The sequence below is a fragment of the Solanum lycopersicum genome, chromosome 7 (assembly GCF_036512215.1).
Source record: "Solanum lycopersicum chromosome 7, SLM_r2.1".
Taxonomy (NCBI): Eukaryota; Viridiplantae; Streptophyta; class Magnoliopsida; order Solanales; family Solanaceae; genus Solanum; species Solanum lycopersicum.
The window spans coordinates 46,265,274-46,287,380 of record NC_090806.1 but is presented as its reverse complement, the minus strand read 5'-3'; the positions used below and the strand labels follow the sequence as shown (position 1 = coordinate 46,287,380).

The window sequence follows — 22,107 nt, the reverse complement described above, 5'->3', positions numbered from 1 at the left end:
TTTGTACGTATGATGAAAATATCACAAAAAAATGTATTTAAGCAACAAAACAATTAGTTGAATATCATATTGCCCTTGATACAAAAATGTGCTTTAGAATATAATCTTGTTCTTGAAGATTACATATCTTGATGGATAAATTATAAATTGAAAATTTATATAATCAATAATAAATGCATCTAATTATTTGTAAATTATTGAAACTTCTATTTTTTTTCAAATTATAATCTAAGAAACTCTCGATGAATCTTCCCTCGCCATTTAACTTTTTTCTTCATTTTGATGACTTGTAGCAAATTAATTTTTGATAATCTCCTTAGACGAATCTTACACTGCCTTCAAACTTTCTTTGTTCATATTGATAAACTCTTGTTTAGCTATTGTAATACAAAAATAAATTTTATAAAATATATCTATAATTTTCATAAAACTGAAAAATAAATAAAAAATAATACGATGAATATGAAGTTGGGGAAAACCAGAAATATGTTTTTGACCTGTCTATCATAAACGAACATGCAACAACAACAACATAGATGAACATTATTTATAGATGGTCTAAATCATATAGGAATTAAGTAGAAGGAATTTGAGGAGACATGTTATTTAATTAGAGAACACAAATGGGTTGAGGTTTTTAGTAGAAGGAATTTGAGGAGACATGTTATTTAATTAGAGAACACAAATGGGTTGAGGTTTTTTTTTCAACTTTCATATGATATAATTATATGTAATGAATGTGATTAATTTTTATAATTATTTAATAAATGGAGTAATGAAAAAAACTAAAAAAAACACCAAAAAGATAAATAGAATCCTAAGCCATTGAGAGGTGTCACGTCACTTCTTTTTAAATTACAATAATAAATATGCTTGAATTTTTTAATTAATAGACAAACTACTTAATAAAAAAAAAGATAAAAAGGAATGGAGGCCATAGAGGTGTCACATCACCTCCACTATGATCCTCATTATATATATATATATATATATATATAATTTGGTTTTTAATTAAACTTTATTATAATTACGAACATGTATGTACTGTAATCTTTGTTAGATGATTACAAATTCTTACTTACAAACATGAAATAAATATATTAAAAGATAAAACTATGAAAAATTATAAGATATATATAAAAATTATATTAAAATAAATATTCTTACGTATAAAATAAAATTTTAAAATTATATATATAATGTCGAGTTGGTTTGGTCTATGGTTGTTTTTTTTAAACCAAATCAACCCAAATATAGTCGAATTTTTTTTCCAACACCAAATCAAACCACTAGTCGGGTTCTTTTTTCGGTTTGATTCGATTTGCGATTTGGTTCGGTTTTCGGTTCGATTTTGTATACCCCTATCTAGCATGAAAAATGTACCAAACAAGATACTATTAATGCATAAAGTTAATACATGCATTAATTTTACAAATATACTCTACCAAACGATCCCTAAAAAGGTCGAACATATACATATATATATATATATAGATAGATAGATAGATAGATAGATAGATAGATAGATAGATAGATAGATAGAGAGAGAGAGAGAGAGAGAGAGAGAGTGTTGCAAAATCAGAAGCGCTTGAAATTGTTACCTGACAAAGGACAAACATAATTACCTGAAAAGGTGTTTTAGGAAATTCATGAGCCAAAGACAAATATCTACTTTTTTAAAAATATTTTTAAAAATCACAAAAGTCTAAGCACTTCGATAATTTGGCCAGAGAAAAAAAAACTTAAATTATCAAACAAATAATAAGTTTCAAAAGTTTGTCTATCAATATGAAATATAATAGCAATGTCTCACGGTCTTGAGATTTTCATATGTCATAATAATTAAATACATTAATCTTCAAACATATTAGTTTTTCTAAGTTTTAGAATCTCCAATAAAATAAAATAACAACATCAAACTAAACCATCATAATTTTTAATCAGAGTAACATAATGCTGCTTTGATTTTTAAAATTGTAGAGCTCAAAAGGTTATGAATATAAGTCATTGCCTCCATTTGTTGTTGTTGAGAGATCAAATGATTATTGGCACAAACTAATTCTTGCAAAGCCACCGTCAAGATTGAACCATTTTGTACATTTCCATTATTGTTCCTTTTTGAGCCGAGGCGATCGTCATGACTTATGATGATACCTGAGGGCAAAATAGCAAATTCTTTTGCATCACTTCCATCGACGATTGAATTGTATGTTGATAAATCTATGAGTTCATAGATTAAAAAAGCTCCCATTTCATCGATGTTTGACTCTTGAAGAAGTAACTTGTTCTCTGTTGGCATATAACACTGCATACATTACAACAGTTTAAGGAAAAACAGTATAAGCACTAAGAAGAAATTAATAAGAATTTCTGAGGGATAATTTATGAAGCTAAACAACAAAAAGTTCATCTCCAATTCCATCGAATAATGTATATAAAATAATGTTGCTAACCATAGTTCACCTAGAAATAAAAAGAAAGAAAATCAAGTGGATTATAAATTCAGAAAATATGTCAAAATGAAGACTTGCGATAATAGGCAAAGTTATAATAATGTGAAAAAGATTTTCAAAGTGTAGTAAAACTATCTTTAATTTAATAATCACATATTAAAAAATGTGGGGGGGAGGGAGTAGATACCAGTTAGAAATTTTGATATTTTAACATGTGAATACAAGATGAATCCAAATCATAAGTACATTTATTTATTCTTAGATATAGTGAAATATCCTGATAATTAAAGAAGAAAACTATATATAAATAAATAAATAAATAAATTTGACAGATATACCTGAATGATTTTTATATTATTTTCTAGGGAAGCTCTTGTTTTTACTCGATCTTTCTCAAAAACATTATTTTCACCGTACAAAATATCCCACTAGTAATAAAAAAATATTAATCAAAATCAGATGATAAACAAACTCATTGTTTGATTGTGAAAAATTTATTCATGAGATGATTATTGTAAACCATATAATAAAATAAAATAAATCATGCACAATTAATGGTAACGCTTGAACATGTAGATAATGAGTCCAATATTAACTTATCAAATAGAATTGAGGATTTAATATTAATGGTTTCAAAGATTCTTAACATTAAACTTATTCTAATTTTAATGTTATGAGTTCAGGTTCTCATATTTATTTTAATTTTGAAAGTTTCACATTAAAATCAACACATGGATTGAAGAAGTTAATCGATAAGGGTACTTTTAGGAGTCATTTGGTTAGAAATTAAATAAGCTATAAAGAGTTGAATATAAAAAAATATTTTCTATAGGATGTGGTTTATCGCACTAAAATTGAATATACGGTGCAAATATGCATACTGACATATCTATGGCCAACACCAACATTTCACTATAACATCTAATTTTATTTGAAACTTTTATTAATATTATGTTATATTAACATGTTCTCTATAATAAAATTTGTATTTATCAACTAAATAAAATATTTGAAACAAACAACCCTATTATAAAGAAGGTTCGATACATACCTGACATCTTGTGTTGTCATCTTTGAGGAAATTAAAAATAGTTTCAAATGAAAGAGGAAGCCATAGAGAAGTAGCAGCAGTGGCAATGAAGCCTTGTTGTTGGGTAGTTTCTAAATTTTTTCTTACAGAAACCCTCTCTCCACAATTCAATTGTGATGAAGTTGAAAATTCTAATCCATCTTTCATGCTTAGGATTTCAAAAAAATTCTTCACCATCCTTTGAGATATATTCATCAAATTATTCACTCCTTTTGGAATATCATAGACCACTGAAAATATTTATACAAAAAAAGGAAAATTAATATCAATTAGGGTGTGCATAGTGTGACAGAAATCAATTTTTAGACAATAATTTGTTTTGAAAAAATAGTATTTTAAAACATTTAATGAAAATTGATCCTTGATAATAATATTAGCAAACCAGATAGTGTTTGATGATATTTGAGTGTAAGAAGATGACAGTAATTGCTAGTATTGTTAAAGTGTTGATATAATGTTAAAAATTTGATTAATTATGAATAGAAAAAGGCTTCTCAAAAAAATGTGAAAAGAGATCATTTTCCCATTTCTAAGGTAGAAAAATATTTTCTTTTGAAATGACTATTTCAAGTTAAAACTTGAGATAATTACCCAAAAATAAAAGAGGTATTAAATTTTCAAAACCCTTTAGCTGGAAAACATTTTCTCTAGTCAAACATAGAAAAATAACATTTTTCTTTTGAAAAAAGTTATCTTCCACACCAAACACACTTTTAAAAAGAAGGCTATATTTCAAATGAACAAAGAAAAGGGAATGGATTTAAGCTCCACCAAGATTGTCTTTTTAATTCAAGCCGCTCTGAGGTGACAGTTTCTTTTACATGGATGCTTATCTTTTCTTATATAATAAAATTTGAAGTCATAATTATATAAAGAAGGAGATATAAAATCGAACCTCCTTTGAGATCATGTTCAGTAGGAAATATTGCACCCATTGCAAAATTATATCTCTCTGACATTCTTTGAAGTGTAACAATCCATCTTTCAGCTCCATATGTTTGACGACCATACACCAAGTCTTAAAAAAGATCATAAACCTGATTTTTATCATCTACTTGAATATGTTCAATCCATGTAACCTATAAGGAAAAGAATAATCACGAAAGCAAATTAAAAATTAGATGGAACGTTGGAATTTTTTTTATTGGAACATAATAGTGTATGTTATAAGGTGAAAATTGTATAAGATAGTAAAAGGAGAAAACTATTCATCTGCTTTTGCTTTAGATTTAAATATCTAGGACTTGAACAGTATAACATGGGACTGTAACGACCCGTATTAGTCGTTTTGAGCAACAGACTTCAATTCTGGAAAAACTGGCAGAAGCGACGGACCCCACGACGGAACATCATGGGCACGACGGACCGTCGAGGGGGTCTCCTCCCAAAATACTTAGAAAATCTGAAATTGGGTACTGAAAATCAACTCTCTGAACTTTGTGACGGAATGGCAGGACGAACCGTCATAGGTGTGACGGACCGTCACAGACCCTTGGTGGAAACTTGGGTCTCTGAACTCTGCGACGACCTGCAGGACGGACCGTCGCAGGCACGACGGCCCGTCACAGGTTGCGCAAATCCCAGGCAGAGTCGGATTTCTGGTGAATTTTTAAGGGACGTTTTTGGGCTATTCTTTCCTTAATTATAGACTTCGTGGGTTTATATTAATAACTCAAATTCTTGAGGGTTAAAAGAGGTAACCCTAAGTTAATTAGTGGGGTATTATTGCCACCTTTTATTCTTAATTATATACTAATTAGGGTAAAAGAAAGAGTGTTTGAATAAGAAAATAGAAAGAACAAGAAGGGAGAGAGAGAAACGATCGAGAAGAGGAGGAAAACACCAAGCTTTGAGGATTAACTTGCTTGATTTCAATTCTTCGGTGGAGGTAGGTTATGGTTTTCATGTTTTCATAGTAAACTCTTAATAGAGAATGATATGTATTGGTAGTATTGTAAACCCTACTATATGCTTAATTGTATGTTTGCATGAATATGATTATGTGATTGTGATAAGATAAGCATGATCAAAAATATTGAATCCCAAATCTTGAAAAGAAACTTTAATATACATTATTAATGATGATGCCTTGGTATGGAAGAAGGCTTGATGAATTAAAGTAATGGGATTGAGGATGCCTTGGTATAGAGAAGGCTTGATGATTTACAGAATGATATTAGTGGATCGGAGTGTCACGTTCCGACACATAGATTTAGTGGATCGGAGTGTCACGTTCCGACACATAGATTTAGCGGATCGGAGTGTCACATTCCGACAAATGTAGGGGATCGGAGTGTCACGTTCCAACACATGTAGGGGATCGGAGTGTCACGTTCCGACACATGTAGGGGATCGGAGTGTCACGTTCCGACACATGTAGGGGATCGGAGTGTAACGTTCCGACACATAGAATTAGGGGATCGGAGTGTCACGAACCAACACAAGAGGAGGACAGATAAAGAATCTTGAAAGATGTTTATATACTCAATCTAACGAACATGATTCCCAAATGAGTATGGTATTGGGGCTTGAGTCCTCATGTGTGAATTTGATGGTACTTATTGATGATTATAGTACTTGTTGTTGTTACATGTTGAGTTTTATAGTTGATTTATGATAATACTTGATATATATTGTTCCCTATTTTGAGTTGGCCGATGATATCTACTCAGTACCCGTGTTTGTACTGACCCCTACTTTTATTGTTTTCTTCTTGCTTAATTGTGGAATGCAGCAAACGTGCCGTCATCTTCGACTCAACAGTAATTCAAGCCAGTCTTCGTCACACCGGATCTTCAGGGTGAGCTAACACTTCTAGCTTGGACTGGATCTCCTCCGTCACGTCTTGATGCCTTGAACCTCCGGCACGGACTAGCTTCTTATGTATTTTTAGCTTTTAGAATACTCTTAGTTTAGTCATTTGATTGTAGATGTTCTTGTGGTGATGACTTCCAGATTCTGGGGATAATGATAAGTTTTCGAGTTATAGAAGTTGATTATTGATTTTTATTAATGAGTTTAAGTCTTCCGCATTACTTTTGTTGTTATTGCATTGAAATGTTAAGGTTAGATTGGTTGGTTCGCTCACATAGGAGGGTAAGTGTGGGTGCCAGTCGCGGCCCGGATTTGGGTCGTGACAGGGACGGGATTCAACATTGTTAAATTAATAATACTCATAGGTTTGTCGACTCTCATAGCACATGTTAAAAAGTTTAGTTATTGAATATAATGCATTAAATACAACTTCTAAGAGTGTCCGTGGGGAATGTGCAATGTTATTTATGAGACAAAAAGATCATTTATTGTTCCAATAATGAGGACACTTTAACAAGTCCCTATCACACGTTCAAAAGTTAAATAATTGAAACGTAAACAACATAACATACGGATCTAAAATTTGATAAATCGAGAATTAAGATAGGTTTGATTATAATTCTATCATATGAAGACAAATAGACATCATAATATATGCATCGATACATTGTAACTTTTACTTATGTAACATGCTTTTTTGAAAATAAGCTACATGTGAATAGTGATATATCTTCCAATGGTTTGAGTTGTGCAAACAACCTCTTGTGAAAATGCAGGGTACAGTTGTGTTTCCCTGTGGTCCGGCCTTTCGCCGGACCCTGGTATGGAAATAGGTCAATACATTAAATTGTCTCTTTAAATAAAAAATGCAGAGAGAGATATTATTCTTACCATACTTCCTCCATTGCCCAAATCTTGAATTGCACAACCAGAAGGAAATTTCCAACCGTATGAAGGTACAGTAGTTTGGATCTCTTTGAATAAATCATATGAAACATCCAACACTATCCATGTTGATTGATCAAGTTTTCTGCAACAACGTATGATGAAAAATTCTCTAGCTTCCACTAAAGGAGATAAAGTATGCAATTGTTCATACATCTGTTTTCAAGAACCAAAATATAACTATATTATTTTAAGAAGCAATTTTAACATTTATTTGAATTTAGTGGAAAATAATTAATAACTTACCAATTGTATAGAGCCTTCAATATTCGCAGTATTAACAACATCCATATTCCTAGATTTTCTGACTATAGTTGAAAACATGTTCATCCATTTGATCTGCATATACAAACTCAATTGTTTTAAATATATAATTAATGATTAAACAATAATATTTTCACCTCAAAATAATTTCAAGTAATGAGAATAGTTATTTAAATACTCTTCTCTCATGTTGGTGGCTCCATTTAAACTTATCATAATCAATATTGTATGGGAGAAAATTAAAAACTTAAATGACCTATTGAAAAAATAATTATAAATTTGAAGTTTTCAACAATAGTCCAAAAAGTGGCTAGCACACACAATTTTTACTCTGCTATGTATAACTAAACAAACCTAAGACCCTATTACTAGCATGTCCTAAATTCGTATGAGTCTAAGCCCAAAGTATAAAATATCACTCGTAAACTAAATTGTTATAGCATGAAAACGTTAAAAAAAACTTACCGGGTCAAGAAATATTGGGATCAACTTAGTTGCGGTCATTGGCACAACTCCAAATTGCTTTGATGATTCAATTCGAGTAGTGGATGATTTATAAGGACGATATGAATTTGGAAATTTTCTATCATAACTCTCACAATGTATAAAACACCTTTCATCACCTGATGATTTTACCCAAACAGGATCATTCACATCCAAAAGTACAAGCATTTCTTTCATACCAGCATCAACAATATCAAAAATTGATTTTCCCCTATTGTCATGATGAATACCATAATTTCCTTGTGGTAATGCGGACATAATTGGGATGTTATTGTTATTTATTAATTGTGCTTGAACATTATTGTCTTCGTTATGATTATTTTCTTGATAAAAAGGAATGGGAGATCCACATATAATTTGGCTCAACAAGCCATTATTTGAGGTATCTGGTAGAGATCCAATAGTAGAACTCAATGGTGCCAAATTTGATTCTATCCCAAAAGATATTTCACGAGAACTTGAGATGATTCTTGATATTCTTAAGTGCTGCAAAATAGAAAAAGTGAAGCTATATATTTCATCATGAATAGAGAAATGAAGCATATCATTTTCACTTAAAATTTTGCAAGAATCCTATTAGTAAGCCAAGGAAAAGAGGAAATGAGAAGCATTGTAAAATAACATGATAGCCATAAAATCCTAGTATCCATCTTAAACATTTAAAATAAGAAGAAAATATTTGATCCCAACCAGTATAAAAATATTTGGTGTCAAATTTACATTTCGCATTTTTATTCTTGCATGTGTGTTGAGATGCTTTGCATATATCATAAGTAAACTACGAAAAACACTCAGTCGACATAAAAAGGAAGAATAAGGACAATTCACCCCCACACCCTCTTGCATTTTTAATAGTAATCAGAGCAAGATCCGTAGCTTATTTCCTAACATGAAGTGAGAAAAGATCATGTAAAACTAAGTTAATATTGAAGCATTATTTCAAAAAGGAACTTGACAAATAACATGTCGTTGTTTCAATGAGCTGGTTGGGAAGTAAAAATGGAAACATCCATAAAATCTTATGATGTAAGAGTGTGAAGAGTTATTACAACCCTATTCCTCTTACCAATAAGTTAACTAGTAAGAAATATTTTATCGACAAATCTTCCCCTGAATAGCCCTTTTCTCAGTCTTGCTATTACGCATTTAAATTTCATTTTTCTTATATACCGAGATGGGTTTGGAGACTCAAGCCTATTTCTACTAAATTCAAATCTAACTCCAAAGAACTTATCAAGTCAACATTTGTACCTAACAAAAAAGTAATTATAGGACCACCGCAACAAGTCAAAAAGAAAATGATATTTTCTTAGTGCATGTTCGAATCATGTGACAGGCAACAAAAAAAAACTATTTAAATTAATTGAAGATTTTAAAGGAGGAAATAACTCTAAAGGAATTGTAATTGGTATAAGGTAATTTTACTTTCAATGAGTATTGCAATATTACTTATGTTTATCTCGTTCTTGTGAATAGATCAAAATATAATCTTCTGAACAAAACAACTATGTGACGCGAAGCTTAAAGTAAAATTTAAAAATCATGATGTGTTATTGAAGGCAACACCCAAAAAACTCTACTGGCTGGAATTAGAGATAAAAATGTATTTGTCCTAGACTCCATCAAAAGCATAAGTGAACACATTTTTCTAGCCTAATTATTAGGAATTCCTTGGATTTTAGCATAAGTAATTTGGTTATTCATGCATGTGTCTTATTGAAAAACAAGCTACACATATCTAGACTGCCCAAGCAATATCATACCAAATACCATATCTCCCATGCATATCCAAAGGGTAAGAAAACTAGAAATTCTTTTATTTCAAGAGATATTGTCTGTACTACGAGCATCGATGAAAAAATATGTGCATTTATCATTGTTGATTTATTTGGGTTACATTTGTTGATCATAAAGATGATACTTTGAAAAAAATTAGAGTTCTTCTGTGATAAAGTACAGAAAGACTTGGATACTACATTACTTCTACATGAAGTGATTATATAGGAGAATTTGAAAATAAGGCATTTGAAAAGTTCTGTAAGGAGCAAGGCTACTCTCACAATTTTATCATTTCCAAGATCTCCTCTCAAAATGGAGTCGTAGAATGAAACAACAAAATTGTGACCTAAATCTTCATAAGAGGCACCAACACTATCCTGGAATGATAGAACCAACTATCTACTAACATGACATCAACTAAACAACAAAAAGGGAGTAGTTTTCAATATTATCATAAATAAAAACCGTTATCCCCAAACCTTGGGGAAGCAACACCCTAGAAACTAAAACTCATGTACCAAACATCTACATTGTCTAGGATGTGGAGATTCAAGCCCAAAACAATAAGAGTTTAAGTTTGGAAAATGAACTAGAGGGAATAGAGGAATCTATAGTAGCTCAGATGAAGTTGCTCACACTTGGTTTTAACAAGTGTTAGAATCACAATTGAGGTTGAGAAGAAGCCGCCAAAATTTGTCATATACTCAAAAAGAGAAAGAACAAATGAACTATCAATACACAAAATTCAAAAGTGTACTAATAGATCATCGGCCAACTCCAGTGATATAAAATATGAATGGATGACCATAACATACAAAAATAAATAACATAGGCAATAAACATGATCAACATCATTACAACATAGCCAACCTAGTTCACTCATGGAACCCACACACAAATAATCACATGTACTAGGTGTTGTATCTGGGCAGATAATAAATAGGAAACAAACAGTCATCACCTACCTCAAATAAACCGCAAAATGCTCTAAAGAACTTGAGCTTTTCCCTTGTTATGATACCTAGCTTATCCTAGACTTAGGAAATATCAATATAACGCATCATCATACCCAATTGACCTAAATACACATGTATTATATCATAATCCCACACCCCAGGTTTTCCACCATTTTACCAACCTAAACTCTCCCCTAAAGTAATAATCATTTATTCTAACGCCTATAAATCGAATAATCAACCTAGGGCAATCATTTAATTACCTTTACTTATGATAATGATGGAAATAGAAGAAACTCACCCTCGGTTTCCCCCCGCTCTTCCTTAACATAAGGTTGCAAAATATTGAGTTGTTTTAGGAATTTTATGCATTTATTGCAATTTAACCTCACTATAGAGGCCTAATCCCACTATAAAAGGAGTTAAATTCACCTTATAGCGACATAGGCTCAAAACTCCTTCAAAATTAGATTATTTCTCAACACACCTTTAAACCTTTATGTTCCAAACTAACCCTTTCAAGCTAAGTCCCGTATTGGGAGTTTTATTTGCCTGAATTTACTTATGAAAAGTCCCTTGAAATGCTTATCGTCTTAGTAATAGAAAAAGGTTTTGTTAATGACACATCAACTTCAAGTCTTCGCAACTCAGACAACAACTTCGTATGTACGCTGATGCTTATTGGACTTCTTGTAGATTGGATATTTTGAGAGCATTGTATGTATGTAGTGCCTAGTTTTGCACCAAGTTTAAGTATAATTCTCATATAATGTTATTGAACATTATATTACACCTTGGGGGATTTATGAAATTAAAGGTAATGATTCTTGCATATTTGGTGATAAGAGGAAGGTTGTGAATCTACAAATTTAGCAGAAGCATTAGCAGCTAAACATGGACAAATGTTAATTAAAGAGAAAAAATATTAAAGGTTTACCTCCTCTCTCATCTGTTGACTTTCCAGTTTCAAATTTTCTAAATTATGCATTCTTTCTTCTTCTCCAATGGATGGACCATCACATTGTGGGCACATATTATTTTTCTTCTTCTCTTTCATTGCCATAATCTCACAACGGAAAAGTTCATTTTCTTGTCGAAGAGTATAGTTGTCTAATTTGTCATCTTTTGCCTGAGGAAATATATATTTAACAAAAATTAATCACATATATCTAGGAAGTCAAACAAAATCTTGGGATAATATCATTTTTCATTCCTAAAGTTTAGAAATATTTTGACTTTGGTCCTTTTGATATTTGAAAAAAAAAATCATTTAGATTGAAATTTAATTGATATGTGTGTTTCTAATTCTTTTAGGTAAAGTTGTATATCGTAAGAACTATTTTCAAAACTATATTATCATTAAATATGAACTAACAATACAAGCTTAATATAAGACTTAATTAATTAAGTCATGGGGAGATCAATAATTATAATAAATTTGAGAATATTTACAATAAGAATCAAAAGTGCACATTTCATTAATCGAAGGTATATGTAAATAATGACTAAAGGACCAAAACTACAATTAATTCTTTTTAGAAAAAATGTGTAAAAATTATTAATTTTTTCTTCATCTTTGGTTAAAAGTTTAAATTTTTGCTCTCACATGAACAAACATACATTTTCTTTCTCATATGCAATATATATTTTGATGGATTATTTCTACATGGGTCAAAAAAATTAGCCCACCAAAAAAATTATCTATCCACCACATTCAAATTTTGAAAGATTTGGCTATCCATATTTTCATGGGGATCAATTGGGGTGCAATGAAAGTAGCATGTTTAGAAGTTGGTTGATATATATCTAATAAAATCACACAAAGTGAGATTCGGAAAAGTCATAATATTTGTAGATTTTACTAAAACTTGAGATGTTAAATGTAGCCATAAAGAATAAAAAATATAGTTTATACGATAATTAGAAAAATAACAATAAAATAAACTAAGAAAAGGAGTTTTTTGGTTAAAGTTGGGAGATTGGGTAGTGGTCCATTTTAAGCTCAACTCATCCCAAATAATCTATAACGCTCTCATTCATTTATTCATCCCACTTTTACTAGTCTCAAACTAGTTCAACCCACCCATTTAATATTTTAAGATCACTTTCATTCATCAACGAATTTAAAAAAAAATAGTTTCTAGTTGTAAGTTGTGCGTTTTCTTTAACTAAATTCTCAAACTCCAATAGAAATACAACATGATTACCATTTAGTAATTTTCTTGATAAGTTTTGGAAAATGTTAAAGGACTTTATCCGTTTTGAATAATTAAAGATGATTCTATCACTTATTTTAATGAGTTACCAATTGAATTGAAGGCTGAATAAAATTACTTTAACTTTTTTAATCAAATTCATATATTACTGAGGCAAATAACTTATTCAAATCTATTGATAAATTCAATGACAAATAAATAACTGATTCAGAAAAATAAAAGTAAAATACATCAATAATAGAATTAGTTGTATAAAGAGGGAAACAAAATTAAAAAGGTGAGGAAGTAAATGAACTAATAACTAGTATCGTAAGAAATTGTTGTATTTAATTACACATCCAAAAACTTTAACAAAATTTAGAGAAGCAATTTGGGTCCTAACTAAAGTGATTCAATTGTCTTGCCATGGAGTTGTCTCTACTTTTATCTACTCATTTTTTTTTAGTTTTTTTAATCAATTATTAAAAAAAATGCATAATAACTTTTCATTGGAAGTAAATAATAATAATAATAATAACAACAACAACAACAACAACAATATTAATAAATTAAAAAACAGAAATCAATTAAGTATAATTAATCAATAAAAAGATTAAATAATTAAAATTACCTTTGTTTGCGACCTTTTGTTTTGAATTCAAGCCATAATCTGTTTAGAGTCAAGCCCAACTTTTCTGCCCAATTGGTTTTGCTGGTCCTCGCTTGGACGTTGACATTCCTCGATAAATCTTCATTCAAATATTCACAAGAAAATATATTATTAACTTAATATTTTTTAAAAAAATATAAAGCTAAAAATGAAAAGATTAATAAAACCTTGTTAATATAATAAAATATACGATTAATTGGTAAGCAAGTTCTATCATTAATTAGGATCTCTGGTTCTAATGGCAGAATTAAGTTGTCCTCTGTTGAGAAGATTTTACCACCAAAATGAACCTAATTCCCAATGGGAATTTAGATTAGTAGGCTTTACATACTGATCTAGGTATTGAGAAGTGATAATTATGTATTTATCTTTATTAAGAGAGACCTCGTATTTGCTTGAAACTTGTCTCCACCCCCCACCCCCAACATGAGACTTTTTCACACAAAATATGACTTAATTGGGTCCTAAAGTGTGACTTTCCAATTCAAATACTGATTAGTTGGACCTAAAGTAATTTTTTCTTTTCGAATCTGAATTACTAAGATTTCAAATTAAGATATTTTGATGTAAATTTAAATTAGTTAAGCCTCAAAAAGGTATTATATCAATTCGAAAGTGATTGTTTTTTTTCTGTATGTGTTGGCAAAAAACATTAAGACATTAAAATTAAAGAAACTCATCTCTTTATGGTAAACTTTTTAATGAATAATCAAGAATAACCCAACCCATTTTTGTATGTACACAGTAGATCAATCATCCAAAAAAACTATGATTGAATCATTTTAGCAATTCAATCATAAACAATTTAATAGCAAAATCAAAATATGGATATTTTACTAAATATGAATGAGATTATTAATGAAAAAAAGGAAAACATAAAATCAATATAAATTAATGCAAAAAAGTAAAAAATAAATTATCATACCGGTAATGAGTTTTTATTTAATCACTCATATCTCTTAAGAAAATAACATCATATCTTTAAGCAAACGAAACTTAAAAACTTGAACATACATGGGGGTTCAATTTTCTATTTGTCGTTTTGTAAATAAAATTGTTCTTACTCTTCAAGTTGTTGAGTTTTCTCCACATCATACTTGTGGCAATGTCTTTGTCTTTTTAGGGTGGTCGATGATTCTCCAACTTGTTTTTTCTCAGAATCTGTGATTTTTCTTTGCTAAATTTTTGTTCAATAAAAAAAAATTAACAAAAACACACAAAAAAAAGTCTTAATATAATTATTTACCAATCAATTTATATGAGAAATAACTAAGACAAAGAGAAAAAGAGATATATAAAAGAGATTTTTACACACCTTTTGATTGATGAGTAGAGATAGAGAAATGTTATATGTTCATAGTAAGTGTTCTCTTTATATAGTAGAAAATAAATTGACTTTGTGATCAGTACATTAAATATGATATTACAAAAAATTAAAGGGGAAATTATATAGAATTTAAAATGTGAACACAAGATAAGAATTGTGATTTATTACGTTTGCCTTTTACAAAATATTATTTTTGGGTAAGTTGTTGGAAAAATGAGATTTCCAACATTAGTAAGTCTTGCTATTTATATATTGTCTATGCAATTTACATTATAAATTAAATATCATGAATGGAAATAATATTATGACATTTTGAGCCATAGGTTAAATTCCATATAGATATATAATTATGACTTTTTGAGTCATGAGTATAAGAAATATATATATTTTTTTATTTTTCTATTATATAGAAGAGTAAAGTGGAGGACGACCAAGGGCATAAATGTAATTTCATGCAATTAAAAATCTATTAAGAAAAATAATACATAATTTTAGAAATATTTTTTATATATGAAGTGAATAATGATCAAGGGCAAAAATGTAATTTCACACTAACAAAAATCTACCAATAATGATAACAAGAAAATTAAACAGTTCTGGAAACATCTCAAGTTATTATTATTACCATTAACTTATTTTGTTACTACTTCACTTTTTTTCTTTTGTGAATCATTGTGATATCTATTTTATTATTACTCTATTTTACTATTACTTGAATTTAATTCTTGATATTTTTTCAATTCATTATGCTTATTTAAAAATGTTACTTTTTATACAAAAATTTATCATGAATTAATTATTGTCATCTTTATTTTTTTTGTAATTAATATACTTGAAAATAAATAAGTGTGATATAATTAATAATATAAATTAGATTGGAATTAAAGAAAAAAAATATTAAAAAGTAACTTTACAAATAAAAATGACTAGAATGATATATTTGTATTAAAGACGATCAAGAATAACAACTTAACTTCATAGTAACAAAAATCTTTCAAGAATAAGTAATTCTAAAAATAAATTTGCATATATGAAGTGAATAATGATCAAAGGTAAATATGTAACTTCATGCAAACAAAAATCTATTAAGAATGATAACAAGAAATTTATAGTTCTAGAAATATCTTTAATTATTCTTATTAGTTATTACCTCATTTTTGTTACTTCTTTATTTTTTTTATTAGTTATTATGATATCTATTTATTATATTAAAGCAAATAAATTACGATTATGCTTAATTCTTAATAATTATATATCAAGCATAATATTAGGTAAAATCAGTGAAAATTAAAGCTAAAATTTATATGTATATTAAAATTTTGTTTAATGAAATATTTTTAATTTTTTTGACTTTAAATATGATATATAAAAAAATTAAAATTCAGAAATTATTTTTTTAAAATTAAATTAAAAAATAAGTTCATATAAATCGAAAAAGGAGGGAGTCGTATATTAAAAATGAAATATAATGATTTCAAAACTTTAACTCTTCGTATTAATGTCTAATTTGTTACATATTTGAAAATTACATAAAAAAGAAGCTTAAAAACGCAATGTAACTGTTTAAGATATTTTTATAAAAACATATCTAAAAAACATAATGAAATTTGGTTGACTCCCTTATTTTTATAGAAACAAAAAAAAGTTACATATATTATTTTAAAATAACGTAAAAACTAAGAAGTACTATGAATCACAGTAAAATAACAACTAAACATATGTGAGAACCATATAAGAAATTTTATTGGTTTTCCTAAAATCACTTGTATCACATAAAATGAAACAAATAGAGCATCAAAAAAGTGGTAATAGATTTATAATAGCAATACAATCAAATATATATATTTTTTAATGACATGCGTATCCTAATAATGATGTGACATTTAATTTGGACGCACATTTTTTATAGATTATTTTTAACAGTGTAAAATTTTCATTAAACCAAAAATATCTAATAAACGATGGGATTTTAGTAATTTTAATAGTATTTAAGGGTGAAACAATAATTGTATAATTAATGACCAAAATAAAAATCTAGAAGAATTTGTACATGTCTTTACTTTTAAAATAGACCCATAAAGATATTTTTATAAGTAAAAATTAGGCAAATCACATACTCTAAGGGACAAATTACATTGTATTCCTATTGTATCCATATTTACCAAAAATCTCTTTTTTGGAGTAATCCAGATACTTAAAATAAGATAATGATACTTAAATTATAGTGGGCGGACACTTTAATTATTTGCTTGTTTTTAATAATTATGGCGCGATAAAAGGGATAAGAATTATTCCAAATTCACATTGACGTTTAAAAATTAAGCGTCTAATCTGCATAAACATCATGTACTAATTTATCTCATTATTAAATTTCAAATGTTTAAAACTTCAGACCGTGAATCAAAAAAAAATCGAGCTTTTTTAAAAAAATCAAGAACGCAATTTGTGAAGATTCAAAAATGAATATTTCGATCTTGTTACGAAATTCTAGAATATGGGAAAGTGATGTTATATATGAGCTATAAAAAAGTGATTGGATAGTGGTTGGGGAAAATATTTCTCTCATAAATCTTATTTCAGTAATTTGCGGCATGAGCTGAGTATTGATAAATCGAAAAAAAATATCGATATTAAATATGTTGTTGAAGGTAATTCGTCACCATTATGTATTCAGACTGATATTGTCACGACCCAAAACGAGTCGTGAGTGGCACCCATACTTAACCTACTAGGTGAGCAAACCAACAAATCTAAATCCCAACATTTACCAATAGTTCAACTATGAGTAACAAAAATAATGCGGAAGATCCAAAACTTATTAATGTAACCAATTAAATAAGCTTCTAAAGTTTAACACTTATTATCCCCATAATCTGGAAGTCATCACATCAAGAACATCTATCCTCAAATTACCAAGTCTAAGAGTATTTAAGAAACCAAAATAAGTAAAAAGATGGTCCATGTCCGAAATTCAAAGACATCAAGACGTGAATGAGAGAATCCAGCACGAGCTAGAAATTATAGCTCACCCTGAACTCTGATGTGCTGGAGACTGACTAGAGCTGAGGGCGAGTTAAAGTCGATGGTGAACTTGCTGCACTCCACAAAGAACAAAGAAGAAAATACAAGTAGGGGTCAGTACAAGGAACACATACTGAGTAGGTATCATCAGCCAACTCAAAATAGAAACCAATATACATTGAATAATAATATAAAATCAACTACAATACTTAACAGATGACAAACAACAAACACATGAAACATTGACAACAACACCATAATAGGTACACCATCAATCCTAACATCCAGCACACCTATGAGGACTCATGCTTTCATACCATACTCATTTGGGAACTAGGTTCATTGAGTTTGAGTATACTAAGTTAATTCAAGATTCCCTTCCTTTAATGTTATCGTGTCGGAACGTGACACTCCGATCCCATATACCGTGTCGGAACGTGACACTAGATCCCATAATATCGTGTCAGAACGTGACACTCCGATCCAATTATCTCATTATTTTATTTCATCAAGCCTTTTTTATTCAAGGCGTCATTTTAATAGAGATGGTTCAAGATTAGAAATTCAACCGTCTCATAATTTTAGGCCAATCACAAACCACACAATCAAAACATATAACCACACCATCAAGTACATAGGAGACTTTACAATATCACTCAATACATATCAATCGCTATTTAGAGTATATCTATCAAATAGAAATAAATCATAATCTACCTCCACCGAAGAATCGAAGTCAAGAAACTAGTCCTTCAATGCCTTTCCTTTCCTTATTGCCTCCGAACTTCTCCAATCTATCAAGTATATGTTAACTTGTAAGCTGACGAGTCTATAAACAATCAAATTTATTTTATGTCTAGCCTAGACCCAAAAACTCATCTAATTCTATAGCTAATTTACTAAAGTTCAGACATAGGGCAAATCTTAGTTCCTCCAATTAGAATAACTTAATAGTACTCCACTACTACAACACACCTAATATCTAATTACATAATAGGATAACTTTAAGAAAAGAATCGAAAATTTACCCAACTTACATGAAACATGCAGGGCCTTACCATTAGTGTATCCTAATTAAGCCACTGGTCACGAGACCAGTGGCACACATGTATTAATTCCCTTTTTCCTAATCGGTGGTAGCAATCCGTTTGCAGATTATTCCTTAGTTTATAATATACATTACCAATTGAAGACAATTTCCTAACTCTCTCATCTAAGTTCAATAATGATAATAGTAATATTAACAATAACATATGACCCTTCCCTTAATTCCCTTGGCAGTTATCAACCAAACACATACAATATATAATTAAAATATACATCCCTTCTTCCACTCATCAATTTATATGTATAGAATATTATTAACATGAATAAACATCCACAAAACTATCATTGTTTTATAAAGAATTGGATTTCACCTTAAATCTCTTATGTCGGTTTTTGTTGACGGCGCCAAGAACAAAGACTACGAAGTGCAATTCTTCCGTTTTGCTCGCCTCAAACCTTCTTCCTCCTCTAGAATCTTAATTCTCCAATTATTATATAAAACTAACTATACATGGTAAAAGTGACTCATTAATATTTATTTTTATTTCCTTTAATCTCTAACTAAACAAATTATTAAAACTATCCCACTAGTTTTATAATTTTAATTATGAATAGTCCAAAATCCAATTAGAATCCATTGAAAAAATATTTTACGAAACACAAGGCTTTACACTCAAAACGACCAAAATGGGTCGTTATAGATATGGGTTTAAAATTGTAGATAGAAATTAAGAAACATGAGGTTGGATTCGGAACGTATCCTCTATGCATTGATACTTCAGATAAACGTGTTGAAGAGATACTAAATTTCGATGCAACAACAGGTGTCATCATGTGTGTTGAAGAGATACTAAATTCTTGATGATTATTTTTTTTCCTTATTTTATGCTTGATGTGTAATAATGTTTCTGGATAGTATTAATTTGCTAATAAGATTTGAACTTTTTCATTTGATGTGATTAAAACCATGTGAATGTTTCAAGCTACAAAATGTGTATTGATACTAAATAATATTGAACTTTGACTGTATTATATAACGTTTAAAGAAATTGACAAATTTATAACTTGTCTAATCTCATTTACATATAATGGTACATATATAATGTATCTGATAAAAAAATTTTGTTATCCAATGCAAAACAACAAGCGATACTAAATATATACAGAGTAGTATATGATTTAATATGTTGAACTATACTCAATATATTCATTACATAATTTTGTATTAATTGTTAAATATACACAAATTTATTTTTTGATAATAAAATATGTATCATATACATAATAATACTATATATTTAGTGTATATGATTGTAATATAGTGTAACAACCTGTTTAGTCAGTTCGAGCAGTAAAACTATTTTTGATAAAAACTGACTGGGTCGACGGATTACACGACGGACCGTCATGGTCACGACAGACCGTGATGGACTCCGTCGTCCCACACTTGTGTAAATTCTTTTGTTGCTCTCTTCATTGCCTTCGACGACAGGTAGGATGAACCGTCATATGCACAACGGTCCATCGAGGGTGTCCGTTTCAAAACACTTCAACTCTGAAATTTGGGTACTGGGATCAACTCTCTGAACTTCACGACGGAACTGTAGTACGGACCGTCGCAGGTACGACGGACCGTCACGAGTTGCGTAATCCCGACTGGGTCGGATTTCTGCTAAAAGTTTTAAAGGGGTATTTTGGACCATTCATGACAAACATTATGAAATTAGTGGGGTAAATTTAATAAATTATTTACTTGGGGTTAAAGGAGATAACCTTGAAATAAATAATGGGTTACTTTTGTCATAATGAATTATATGATAATTAGGGTAAAAGAAAAAGAATCTGGAGAAGGAAAAATAAAAAGCACAGATAGAGGGAGAACGAGCAAGAAAAGAGAGAAGCGAAGAGGAAAGCAAAGGCATTGAGAAGTAACTTGCTTGATCGTGATTCTTCGGTGGAGGTAGGTTATGGTTTGTTTGTATCTGATAGATAAACTCTAAATAGCGATCGATATGTGTTGGGTAGTACTGTAAAGTCTTCTATATGCTTGATTGTGTGTTTGTATGTTGTGATTGTGGAATCTTTAACCTTAGCCCTCTCTATTAAGATGAAGCCTTGACATAAAGAAGGCTTGATGAACTAAAATAATGAGATAAATGGATCGGGTGTCACGTTCCGACACGTAGAATTAGGGGATCGGAGTGTCACGTTCCGACACGTAGAATTAGGGGATCGAAGTGTCACGTTTCGACATGTAGAATAAGGGGATCGGAGTGTCACATTCCGACACGTAGAATTAGGGGATCGGAGTGTCACGTTCCGACACGTAGAATTAGGGGATCGGAGTGTCACATTCCGACACGATAATAATAAAGAGGAGAAATCTTGAAATGTGTTAATATACTCAAATTCAAAGAACCTATTTTCCCAAATGAGTATGGTGTGGGGGTTTGAGTCCTCAAGGGTATGCTTGGTGTTGTTGCCAATGTTTATTGTATTGTTGATTGTCACCTGTTAAGTATTGTGGTTGATTTTATATTATTATTCAGTATATATTGCTCTCTATTTTGAGTTGGTCAATGATACCTACTCAGTACGTGTTTCTTGTACTTATCCCTACTTGTAATTTTCTTCTTTGTTATTTGTGGAGTGCAGCAAGCGTGCCGTCGAGTTCGACTCGTCCTCAACTCTAGCCAGTCTTCAGCACATCAGATTTCAGGGTGAGCTATTATTCCTAGCTCGTGCTGGATTCTCTCCTTCACGTCTTGATGTCTTGAAGTTCGGACATGGACCATCTTTTTACTATTTTTAGCTTCTTAAATACTCTTAGATTTAGAAATTCGAGGATAGATATTCTTGGTGTGATGACTTCCAGATTTTGGGAATAATAAGTATTTAACCTTAGAAGTTGATTTAATTAATTTCGTTAATGAGTTTTGGATCTTCCGCATTACTTTTTTTCCTATTCATTATTGTTATACTGGTAAATGTTGGGGTTTAGATTTGTTGGTTCGCTCACCTAGGAGAGTAAGGGTGGGTGCC

The 22,107-nt window shown here is 30.0% G+C and overlaps 1 protein-coding gene and 1 long non-coding RNA gene across 2 annotated transcripts; both read right to left on the bottom strand.

Annotated features, from left to right (window-relative positions):
- Positions 1 to 1,807: 1,807 nt before the first annotated feature.
- LOC101265456 (homeobox-leucine zipper protein HDG11-like) lies at positions 1,808 to 15,089 on the bottom strand. The gene is made up of 10 exons (XM_010325769.4): positions 14,986 to 15,089; positions 14,735 to 14,847; positions 13,632 to 13,749; positions 11,743 to 11,934; positions 8,032 to 8,556; positions 7,549 to 7,641; positions 7,249 to 7,458; positions 4,439 to 4,622; positions 3,505 to 3,773; positions 1,808 to 2,305 (listed from the first exon to the last, which is right to left on the bottom strand). Exons 4-8 carry the CDS (start codon positions 11,866 to 11,868, stop codon positions 4,563 to 4,565), a joined length of 1,014 nt encoding a protein of 337 aa, XP_010324071.2. The 5' UTR covers positions 11,869 to 11,934; positions 13,632 to 13,749; positions 14,735 to 14,847; positions 14,986 to 15,089; the 3' UTR covers positions 1,808 to 2,305; positions 3,505 to 3,773; positions 4,439 to 4,562.
- A 2,703-nt stretch (positions 15,090 to 17,792) lies between these two features.
- LOC138337611 (uncharacterized) lies at positions 17,793 to 19,542 on the bottom strand. Its single transcript, XR_011210945.1, has 3 exons — positions 19,437 to 19,542; positions 18,736 to 18,812; positions 17,793 to 18,091 (listed from the first exon to the last, which is right to left on the bottom strand). It is a non-coding gene; the product is annotated as an uncharacterized lncRNA (long non-coding RNA).
- Between the last annotated feature and the right edge of the window lie 2,565 nt (positions 19,543 to 22,107).

Bases quoted from the DNA above. Each gene is read 5' to 3' on its own strand.
- LOC101265456 (XM_010325769.4), bottom strand. From the start codon at position 11,868: ATGGCAATGAAAGAGAAGAAGAAAAATAATATGTGCCCACAATGTGAT. The intron at 7,459-7,548 runs GTAAGTTATTAA...TCTTGAAAACAG, and splicing joins TTGAAGGCTCTATACAATTG to ATGTATGAACAATTGCATAC. The intron at 4,623-7,248 runs GTAAGAATAATA...TTTTCCTTATAG, and splicing joins TGGGCAATGGAGGAAGTATG to GTTACATGGATTGAACATAT.